This window comes from Aulostomus chinensis, chromosome 24, assembly GCF_037954235.1.
Source record: "Aulostomus chinensis isolate RoL2024-O1b breed Wild chromosome 24, RoL_Achi_v1.0, whole genome shotgun sequence".
Taxonomy (NCBI): domain Eukaryota; kingdom Metazoa; phylum Chordata; class Actinopteri; order Syngnathiformes; family Aulostomidae; genus Aulostomus; species Aulostomus chinensis.
In genome coordinates, this window is record NC_141343.1 from 16,299,617 (window position 1) to 16,311,527 (window position 11,911).

The window sequence follows — 11,911 nt, forward strand, 5'->3', positions numbered from 1 at the left end:
GTTACTACCCCACAGAAACATGTGATCTCTGATGTATGTGTGAAGCTCCTCATTCAGTTTATGTTCAGTCTTGTATTTGCCCCCAATATGTTGAGATAAGAAGTTGTGGAGCTAATTGGCTATGAGTGGGCTAACAGGCTATTGCTATCCCTGGAGTGTGGAAATTGGACTGATCGAGGTGTGGATCCAGACCTAACCAGCCTCTCAACCTCAGGCTAATGTTAGCGGTAGATTGTGTATCAGCCCCAGTGGAGGGCGTGCGTGGAAACGAGGTGTACGAGAGTCTCAGCAGCAGCAGTGACGTTAGCTGTGGTGAGCGTTCCAGTTAAATGGGACCCAGAAACTCTTCATCGTGTTTGGCAGCGTGAGCCTCATTCTGATGTCCAGCAAGTCGACCGAGACCAGTCTCCTATATTCTGACACCTCGGCGCTGACAGCGCCTACAAATGCCGGGTGCTTCATATTTGGCAGCGGCGGTCCGATGTCCCTCCGTGTTATTAAGGATCTGTCCTTCACTTGAACAGCGTGTGTGGCGTGTTCTGGCCAAGGCGGAGAGTGACAGCACGCCAGTCCGTCCTGTTTGGCAGTCACAGGTGTTGACTGTGGGAGGATGAGGTGTGTGTGTGTGTGTGTGTGTGTGTGTGTGTGTGTGTGTGTGTGTGTTTGTGAGAGAGAAAAAGAGATAGAGAGCTGAAGCTGTGGGTCAGGGTTTAATTTAACACCCACTGAGAACCAAATGCTGGTGAGACGTGTTTGGTCAGTGAATGGAGGGGGGGGGTCCGCCTCATTGGCTCGTCACCTAATGAGACGTTTAAATCCCTCCGACTGCCTGAGAGCTGCTGCTGCCGCCACCAGGCTGCAGGTTCAGACCCAGGAGATGCTGACAGGAACACACACACAAACACGCACACACACACGCACACATACACGCACACACACAGGTCTTCCCTATAACTCTGACACCGTTAGCGGCATCAGTGGTGGACACCCACTTCTGTCCAAAGGGTTCCAGTTGAGTGGATCTTGAGTTTGACCCTGGAACCACTCCACCGGTCTGTGAATGAATTGAGAGCATGAGGACAGCTGCAGACGGACATGTAGTTGTAGCTAGCTAGAAAGCTATCTAGCTAGCTACAACTAGCTAGATAGCTAGCTAACCTCTCACCAATATCATAGAGATTTCACCATATTACATGTTTCTTCCTGCAGCACGTGGTTCCAGGACTGAACATGTGATTGGTTCTTCCTGTGTCGCTGCTCACCAGGTTGATCAGACATCAAACACGACATCGATATGTCAATCGATGTGATCCCTGGATGCTGCCATAAAGGCCCACCTGGTGTTTTATAACATATTTAAACTGGTTGACATGCAAACACGTGAAGGACGTGAGTATCAACAAGGATACGTTGACCTCAGTAACGATGGCAACTGTCCCCCAACAGGAAGTGATCCGGAACCTGGTGAAGAGGTACGTGGCAGCCATGATTCGCAGTGCCAAGACGGACGAGGGGCTGACGGAGGAGAACTTCAAGGTGGGTGCTGAGAGGTGGTCGTCATGGTGACAGTTTACACGCCAAACCAGCGGGTGTTGACTAACGGCTGGAGGAGCTGAAGCTGGAGATTGTTTCTGAACTGTTACGTTCTAAACTGAGGAGGAACCGAGCGGGTAAGACAGAGCAGAGAACGTCTCATTCAGCTGTGGCGGCGTCCTCCGTGACGGCAGCGTTTCAATTTTTGAGGCCAAACAGGAGAGAAATTCCGGATCAATACCGCAGCTCTGCGGTCCATAATCCTCGAGGAGAGATGATTCTCCAAATCCGCCGTGCAGTAAAATATTCTGAGCTGTTTCAGCTCCTGAGCTCGTGTCACATGATGCCTCTGGAGCTCAGCCTGGCGCTTTGAAGTGGAACATTCCTTTGGGCTTTTTTTACTGCAAAAACAACATCAGGTGCATGCGGCGGCGAATGCCTTCGCCACCCGGACTGTCAGTGTGTGCGTTTATGAGAGACGAGGAGTCACAAATAGGCAGCGAGGGTTTAAAATGTGTAACTAACATCCAGTGCATGCGGCGGCACATCAGCGTCTCCCGGGATGGCGGCCACGTGCGCTGCAGTTACATCCCGTCTGACATGTGAGGAAGAGGAAGGAGTTGTGATGGCGAGGAAGAGCAAAACACTTGATTGATGTTGGTAGAAGCTGCATTCATCATTTAAAATGCAGCGTTGTTGTTGCTCCCAGATGGTTTCAACCACATACGGCGTGTTCTAAATTACCATGCAAGTGACGCAGTGAACACGGCGTTCTCCAGATGACGGCGTTTCTGCTCAGGCCGGTTTGTTCAGAGCCCCCCCCCCCCCCCCCCCACGCGCCGCCATTACCAGCCTGGAGATTTGAGTTTGACTGGATCGTTCATGTTTATTGGGCCTGGATAGGGAGAATGGCGAGCGTTCTCCCATGGCAGAGGGGAGGAACCCTCTGCTGACGCTCACTCAAGCGTCTGCTAGGTGGGAGCATCGGCGTGTAATTTAGCTCATTTTATCCGCATGAAGCCAAAAATTTGCTGATCTAAGCTGTTTTAGCCGTAAACCAAGCGCTGGCCGGTGATGGGTAGTGAGCGATGCCGTCGCCTCTCTGACATCATCCCATGTTTAACCTCTAGGAGCAAATCAAGCCAGGGGGCGAACCTCAGCGTGATCCACCCGGGTACGGTTATTCTTAGTGGCGCAGTGAGAGCCGGCAGGCCAGAGAGCCCGAAGGCCCAGCTAGCATGGCGAGTAGCCAGACATGCTCGGTAGCTAGCAGCCCTGCGTCACCAAACGGTTCTGAAGTTCCCTGCCAGCTCGGATGTGTCTGCCGCAGTTCAAAACAAGGGTGGTTCATTTCCTGAGAAACCAAAACACGGCGCAGCACTACCTGCTAGTGCAGGCTGCTCACGTGCCTCGCCACTTGCGTCCGTTCGTCTAATTCTGCTTCGATCCTGGTCATCAGTCACGTACTGATGCCCGAAGGAACAAATCTGAGGTTGAGATGGTGGGATCCTCCGGTGTTCCAGCGGTGGTCCAGATGAGCTCAGCAGAACAGATCAGGTCCTGATCTCCTGCCGCAGTGAAGAACAAAACCTTTATTGAGATAAACGCTCCAAAATAACGCCAAACTCTGCAAGCTTGGACTGATGAGAGTCGTCCAGGGGTGAGCACTGCGGTGTGACCGGGTCTGTGTCACTGTCCAGAGGCAGCAGACGATGAAACTGCTGATTTAACTGAGATATTAAAGAAGCACCACTTCAAAATGATGCAGAAGCAACGACATCATGATGCTGATTTGTACCAAGTAAGAACCCTGGATTCGTGAAGTCCCCCACAAGAGGACAAGCACACGGGCTTTAAAAACCCTCGTTTTCTGAATGAGGTTTGGTGCAACACCAATAGGAGCTGTTTGTGTAAAACGTTAATAAGAAGAGGATTAAAATGATTTGGCGTTGTAGTTGGTCGGTGGCTGAAAAGGTTGAGAGGAAAATCCTTAACAGTATTGACTCTTGAGGGTAAACAAAGAAAAGCCAAGTCATTAGAATATCGAACGCCCCTCCCCCAGCAGGTGGTGAAGAATGAAGCCGTTTGCTTATTAGGATCCATTCACAGAAAGCGAATGTTTTCCCCTCACGACCTCTTCAGCCTCGCAAATGTGGCGCTGGCACTAATCCACTCTCTCTGTCTCGTTTTCACTTCTGCGTGGCTCTTGACATCAGTCTTTCGCTCTTCACCTCCACCCTGTGGAGTCCTTACCCTCCTCTTCACCCTCCGACTCTTTAACCTCCTCCTCCTCGTTCATCCCCTCCCCCGTCAACATTCGCTCCTCTGGTGTTTCCAGCCTGGCTGTCAGACGTTGGTTCGCTCTAAAGCAGGAAGTGATTTTCCTCACGAGGCCGAACTGAGGCGTAGCGGCGGGCTCGCGTCTGCGCGTCCCTCACATCCACAAACCAATATTAGATAATATAGGAGTATTTTTACCTCACAAGACAGAACACAGAGGAGACGAAGAGGAAAAACGACCACGGTTTAAAAAGAACACAAGCTGCTGTGCTTTTGCAGGACGTAGCATGGAGAAAAACAAACACAGAGCAGAATAATGGCAGACAAAAAGAAGCGCATGCAAAAATGTGCACATTTATTTGTCTGTTTTTTCATTTATTTTACACTTTTGAGAGGCTTTTTTAAAAAAGCGACTTCTTTACTTGGCCGTACTTCCTAAGGTTTCCCCTCCCGTCTGAATTCTTGCTTGTTTTGTACGTCGCTTCGGACAAAAGCGTCTGCTAAATGAAATTGTAGAATTGTAATGAAAGCTCATTGCTGGACAGGAAGTCTTCTTCTTCTTCTGTTACCGTCTGTTTTCAGCCGCACACTCAGATGACTTCTGACTTTGCTCATTGACACGTTTTGTCCCACGCTTCCTCTTTCTTAGCAGCTTAAAACGCTTCCGAGTGTGTTTTTAAAGAAAGAGTTCATGAAAACGTGCAAAACACTCATGAAAATGTTAATGAGCATCGTTCTGTCCATCCGTCTCTGCAGGAGTTGAAGCAAGACATCTCCAGTTTCCGCTACGAGGTTCTGGATCTCCTTGGTAACCGGCGTCCTCCTCGGCGACACTACTCCTCCTCTAGTGAGACCACGAAAGATGACGGCGCCATGGCCTCCGAGGACGACAGCGAATCAGGTGACGGCGGCGGCGGTGGTGGATGCCAGAAGTCAAAGGGCGTGAGCTTCATGACCCCGCTGGAGGACGACACAGGACCGGAACCGACGCTGGGGGTCTCAGCTTTAGTGCGGTCCATCTCTGGAATGACCCCGATGGAAACAGGGGACGGGGTGGAGGAGGGGGAGCTGGAGGAAGACATTGGCTGGGGCGAGGAAGAGGAGGAGGAGGGGAAACCAAAGAGCAACGGGCTGAAGACGACCGTCATCCCTCCATCCTCCACCAGCGTCCTCCCCTCCCCGTCCTCGTCCTTCTCATCCTCCTTATCCTCATCGCTCGCTCGTACACGCAGCCGGCTGCAGCGGCTCTCGGCTCCCAGGACCAAGACGGACTCTTTCAGACGCCTCTCCTACCTGTTCTCACGCTCCAAGCGCAAAGCCCCGCCCATGCCCCTCCCAGTCCAGTCCCCACCGTCCTACACCATCTCTGACGGGTTGCTCCTTCCCCACAGCCACTCTGACTTCGGACTCAGTAACGTGACCAGAAGCGAGACGCACCTGAACGAGGTGGGCCGCTCAGTCGACATCAATAACCCCTCATTCTCGCCACGGAGAACGAACGGGCGGGACTCGCTCCTGACTTTGCCCCTCCCACCCCCGTGTCCCTGCCAATCACTGCACTGTGCTTCCAACATGTCCGAGTCCAGCTCGCGCCTCCTGGACTCCAGCGAGGACGTTTTCCAGGGTGGAGGCGTGGGAGGAGCGGGCGAGGGAGGCGTGGATGGAGGAGGGAGAGGGTTGATGATGATGGGCGGGTGGGTGGGACCCTGCGATGATGTCATAGAGGACAGCTGCGAGGTCATAGAAGACTCGGTCACCACGCAGCTATAGGAGCGAGGGACAAGCGGACTGTTTTTGTTTGCAAAATGGTTGAACACAAAAGGAAAGAGACAGAGAGAGAGGACAGACGGCCGGACTCACGGGATCTTCTCTGGAATTAACAAAACGTGACGGAGTCAGCGACGGATGTGGGAACGCCTGCAGGATCGGGTCTGAAATGGCAGATGTTTATCTGTGTGAATACGGCTCATATGTCCGTGTCTGTCAGTTCACAGCCCGCTAGCCCGATAGCTAGCAAGCTTAAGAGTTATTGAGCACTATAGACAGGGAGCTAAAGCTAGCCTGAAGAAGCTAACGTGCTAGAAGTAGATCCACATTACTGTCTCTTACTGAGCCATTCCGGCATGTTCCATAGACTTAACGTTAGGTCACTAATATGTCTCCTCTCAGGCTGTTTGTTGTTATTCCTATGAAAAGTAATGCACTGCAATTCATATGAAATCCACGTAATCGTGAGACAGAAGTCAGTTCGCCAGAAAACCAGGTGGCGTTTGCACAGCTGCGTGTCTTTGAAGAGCTCTGGGTTGGTGTACGTTTTCAGGTGTGTTTCTGGCGAGGACACCGATGAGAGACCCAGGCGCTGTTAGCAAGACGCCGGGACTTTGGCAGCCGTCGTTCTGGTAGGAAAAAGTGGAATTTTCAACAAAACTTGGGAACATTCGCAGCTGTGTTTCTGGCGTGAAAACCAGGTAATATATCACGAGATGTCCGGACATGCATACCCATGTCCCCTGTGAGAAAACCAGGTGTGTCTGGCATGGCGGTGGAGCGATTGCAGTAACTTTTCTGGTGATTTGTCGTAGCTATGTTTCTTTAACCCGGACCACAGTGTGGGAGGCAGCGCTAGCATCGCAGCCACGACCTCTCGTTATTCGCTAGTATGTCCGTTGAAGCGTTGGGGAGGGAGGTAGGTGCTGTGCTGCAGGACATTCGTAGGATTATGTACGAATTGTTGTGCATAACTTTCTGTTAGATATCATACGCATGTTTCATGAGAATACGTTGCTTTTCTAGGCTAATGTGTTGCGTTCGTGTGACCTTCCTAGTTTATAATCCACGATATTCTGGCTCTCTCTTGAAACGTCTTAGAACAATAGGAATATTACCTACTGGTAACTTTTGTTGTTGACTATTTCCATCAAGTCTGGATCTTATTCATGTTTAGGTCAACAGTAACGGGTTATAGACATCTGCCATTTTCCACGTATAAGGAGAGTACAACTTTCCTCTGGGAGATTCAAACACGCATGACTACACGGAGTTACACGGAGCCAAAGGGACGTTGGAGATTTAATCAAAGGACCTTTTTTTATGAGGCTTTTTCTTTCCCTTTAACCACCCTTCCAATCAGACACGGAGTCATAGAAGCTCTGGAATTTAAAAGGAACGGGACCCAAATCTAAACTCGACAAACTTTTCCAGGACAAATTGGAGTAGCCTAAACTCCCCGGACCATCACTCTGCTGTCGATAGCCTCTCTCTCTGCATCCACAAGGGCCAAGGAACTTTATTTTACCCCAATAACAGTTATACTAGTAATAATAATAACCCGAATAATAATAAGAGACTTCTAATAATAATAATAATAATAACGAGGACTATTCTGTTTTCTAAAGACTGTCTTTGCTTCTATTTGAGTTGCCTACAGTGTTCTGGCTTCTCGTTCAGCTCTTCCTTCGAATGATGGATCGAATTACGCTTGTTGAGAACGCAGGGATTTAAAACTGGGAGAGGAGGGACGGGGGAGGTAAGGGACAGATCTGCCTTTCTATCGAATTTTAAAGATGAAATTTCACCATTTTTCTTTTCCTTTCCTTCAAGAAAAAGGTTGGCATGAGCAGAAGCTGAATTTACTCTGGTATAATATAGGACTGTCAGCGGTGAAGTAGAGAAATTATGCATGTTTGATCAAATAACACACACACACACACACACACACACACAGATATCAGTGGGTGTGTTGAGTAGCTCCTGGCCAAATGTTTTACCCGTGATGAGGTTTCTCCAGAGTTGCACACTTTTCCACAAACCTCTCTTCTTTATTTCTCTTCTTTACATCCTAAATTTAATTTCTTGTCTCGCCGTGATGCCCCTGCGGCGAGATGCTGCTACCTCCCCACCAGCTGCCTCAGCAGGCGGCCCTTTACCGAGTCCAGAAATGTCATGTCTGTCACCATGGCGACGTGGTTAAACTCTCAACATCCTGTAACCAGAATGTCACAGCGGAATAGTTTTCCATCCCGGTGACGGATCCAGGGTTTCTACACAGCCCTGTTGCTCCTGGGGTGGTGAGGCAACTTTGGAGGGTATTTGGAAACGATTACTGAAATGACCCAAAATAGCATTTTAGGATGTAAATCTTTATCAACATGTCCAAGAGGCTACTAGCTAGCTTGCTGGCTAGCTATTCACCAAGCTTGCGGGCGAGTTATCTTGCTTGCTGGCTAGCTATCCTTTGAGCTTGCTGGCTAGTTATCTAGCTTGCTGGCTAGCTATCCACCGAGCTTGCTGGCTAGTTTTCTTGCTTGCTGGCTAGCTATCCACCTGGCTTGCTGGCTAGTTATCTAGCTTTCTGGCTAGCTATCCACCTAGCTTGCTGGCTAGTTATCTATCTTGCTGGCTAGTTATCTAGCTTGCTGGCTAGCTATCCACCTAGCTTGCTGGCTAGTTATCTAGCTTTCTGGCTAGCTATCCACCGAGCTTGCTAGCTAGTTATCTAGCTTGCTGGCTAGCTATCTAGCTAGCTCAGAGTTTGTTGTTGTTTGACGCTGGGAGGAATTGTGACAGCTGCACCACGCAGGAGGAGTGAAGAATGCTGACTGAAATAATACGCAATTTGAATCAATGCTAGCAACCGGAAATGACATGTTCTCACTCGCTGACCTCCTTCTTCTCCTGGGTGGATCAGCTCACCTCAGATGAGGTCAGAACCTCCTCCACAACCTGGTGATGGGTCACTGTGAAGACTAAGAGGTTACTGTGGTGAGGAGGCGACCATGTTGGATGTCTGGATTGTATTTCCATGGCAACCAGCTGCCATGTCACCACCCTGTAATCAGGCCCTGAGCTGAAGGTTCGCTAATCAATCACACACAAGAGTTTTATCTCCAAGCAGTAGCTGATTCGATTGATACACACACACACACACACACACACACACACACACACACGGGACAATCACTCTGATGGATCAATAAGGCCTGTCTAATCCCCCTGTGAAAACTCTTTAGCTTACAATATAGTGTGTGTGTGTGTGTGTGCGCGCGCGCCACTGAGGGTCATCGATCTGACCGATCCATAATTAGATTCTGTTGAGCCCCTGATTGATAAATATTGACAACAAAGAGACACAAAATGTGTGTGTGTTTGTGTGTGTGTGTGAGTGAGAGAGAGAGAGAGTGAGAGTGTGTGTGTGTGTGTGTGTGGGGGGGGGGCATCAGATTGATCAACGATTCTGTAGTTATGGTGGCCATGATGGCGTTTTGGTATTAAGACGGTTGGATGATGTGAGGAAAGTAAAGCCTTGAGTTTTTGAGGGCAACAGAACAACACACATAAATGCACACAACTACACACGACAGTATTGTGTGTGTCTGCAGGAGGACGATTCTCATGTTTTATTCACGCTCTTTCCCACACACACACACACACATATATATATGTCCACTGACCTGCTGCCAGTGGGACAATAAATTTTTTCAGGCTTTTGCAGCCTCTAGTCCACTTTAATAACACACACACACACACACAAAATCGTGCTTTGCCTTACATTCATTTCATACGTGATACACACGTTAAACCAGTGGTCGTCCTTGACTTTAAAGATTTATGTGATCAGGAAATGAGTCACCCAAGTGAAGCTGTGAAAACACAACCCTCATCCACACACACACACACACACACACACACACACACACACACACACACACACACATACGTGTGTCAGCTTGAATTGGCTTGGCAGCTCAATGGCAGGTCCACGACCACACAGCTGCCCCCTGATGATGTGTCACAATTTTCTAAAGCTTGTAGTCAAATGAATGACTATAAAACAGAGGATAAAGTTTTCTCTTCTTTATCTCTGCAGGTCAGACCAGGAGCCCCCCCTCCCCCGCGCACACACACACGCACACACACACACACACACACATTGTCCCCAAATCTATGAACATATATAGCATGATCACTATTGTCAGTGTCGACTGTCCTGTTCACTGCCTTCCATGAGCCCTTTGCTCAGTGACACAGCAGCCCTCCAGCTAGCATCCTACACGTGGAAAATGTCCAGTTTGGATGACGGCTTTAATCATAAACTGATGCAGGTCTGCTCTTATATATATTACATCATCATGATATGACAAACAAGCCAGAATGTTTTTGTTCTTAAGCAGAATGAGTCAGATGTTTCTGGAGGGACGTCTGGCTACTTCCTGTTAATGTGGTTGGATAATTTAACCACGCATGTCTTTTATTGATCAGAACAGAATGATCAGTTTCTGATAGTGAAACAAGCCAAGACAGTTTTCTTTGTAGCCTGTTTTCCCCACCAGTTTGTCTCCAGGCTTCATGGCATCATAACAACATCCTCTGCCCTCAGACCCTCACATCGACTGAGGAAAAACTCCATAGAAAACCTTTAACAGGGAAAAATCTGAGAAACCTCAGGGTGAGGAGGGAGGAGACGTGCAGGAGATGTTGGTACAGACAAGACAACAGTTTATAAGCAAAATGTGGTAGGTAACATAAACTAGTCAATCTTTGACGCTCTAATAACTTATCCATCCATTTCACAGTCCAAAATGTAACAGAGCAATGTAACAACAAAGTAATGTAACAGAGCAATGCATCAACAGAGCAACGTATCAACAAAGTAATGTAACAGAGCAACATAACAACAAAGTAATGTAACAGAGCAACATAACAACAAAGTAATGTAACAGAGCAATGCATCAACAGAGCAACGTAACAGAGCAACGTGACAACAAAGTCATGTAACAGAGCAACGTAACAACAAAGTAATGTAACAGAGCAATGCATCAACAGAGCAACGTAACAACAAAGTAATGTAACAGAGCAATGCATCAACAGAGCAACGTAACAGAGCAAGGTAACAACAAAGTAATGTAACAGAGCAATGCATCAACAGAGCGATGTAACAACAAAGTGATGTAACTGAGTAACGTGACAACAGAGCAACATAACAGAGCAACGTAACAACAAAGTAATGTAACAGAGCAATGCATCAACAGAGCGATGTAACAACAAAGTGATGTAACTGAGTAACGTAACAACAGAGCAACATAACAGAGCAACGTAACAGAGTAACCTAACAACACAGTAATGTAAGAGTAACTTAACAACAAAGTAATGTAACAGAGCAATGCATCAACAGAGCGATGTAACAACAAAGTAATGTAACAGAGTAACATAACAACACAGCAATGTAACTGAGTAATGTAACAACAGAGCAACATAACAGAGTAACGTATCAACAGAGTAACGTAACAGCAGAGTAACACAACAGCGGAGAAATCTGCAGTGAAGACTTTGTTCTGCACTGCAGATTTTCTGTCTGTCTTTGTGAAGCACCAGTCACCTTATTGGCCAAGATGGCTGACAAACGGCACTTCTCCACATGTTCACCTCTGCTCAGAACCAAAGGCCTTTCTGGAGTGAGTTTGCATGACATGAGGTTCTCAAAAAAGTAAATTCCAGAGTCTGGATGGTCCGGTTGTGCCACCAGCTGGTGGAGACGTTCCAGTTCATCAGTAATCTAGTTTCAGCACATTGGTTGCTAAGTGTTTGTTGAAATAAGTTCTTTTGCAAAAAGAAGTGGGTTTTGGAAATTTGCTGTTGCTACTCATCACAATGGTAACATTGCTCACACACACACACACACACACACACACACACACACATTTACATGTGGCATCATTCAGGTTCCCCCTCTCACCGTGCAAAGGGGATTTTGAGCTTTAAAAATAAAACCTGTCCTTGTTTTCCTTTGTTTTTTGGATTTCCACATGGATGAATGTATGACTGTGTTATTTTTCTAGAAGCGGACGGCTAGCGCACGTTGTTGACTCTTTAATAAAGGCATCCTTAGAAAACAATGTTGTAGCCAGTGTTTTTTTTTTTTATATCTGCTGAGTACAAAGGAAGGTCATGTGACCCATGACTGCTCAGCTCATTGTTTCAAACTAGTTTGTGTATTGAGTCCAGTTTTAATTCCTCTTGTGCGGTGAAGAGGTAACACTAGACATGGCTAAGCGCCCACCAGAGGAACATGGCCACTGCGTGAAGGTGGTCTACGTGACAT

The 11,911-nt window shown here is 47.9% G+C and overlaps 1 protein-coding gene across 1 annotated transcript in view; it reads left to right on the forward strand.

The window, feature by feature from the left end:
• trpc5a (transient receptor potential cation channel, subfamily C, member 5a) overlaps positions 1-11,697 on the forward strand; it is an 80,235-nt gene extending 68,538 nt beyond the window's left edge. Inside the window, exons 17-18 of the mRNA XM_086196822.1 lie at positions 1,447-1,536; positions 4,570-11,697. Coding sequence (XP_086052948.1) covers positions 1,447-1,536; positions 4,570-5,583 — 1,104 coding nt within the window. The 3' untranslated portion in view covers positions 5,584-11,697. The remainder of the gene's footprint in view (positions 1-1,446; positions 1,537-4,569) is intronic.
• The last annotated feature ends 214 nt before the right edge of the window (positions 11,698-11,911 follow it).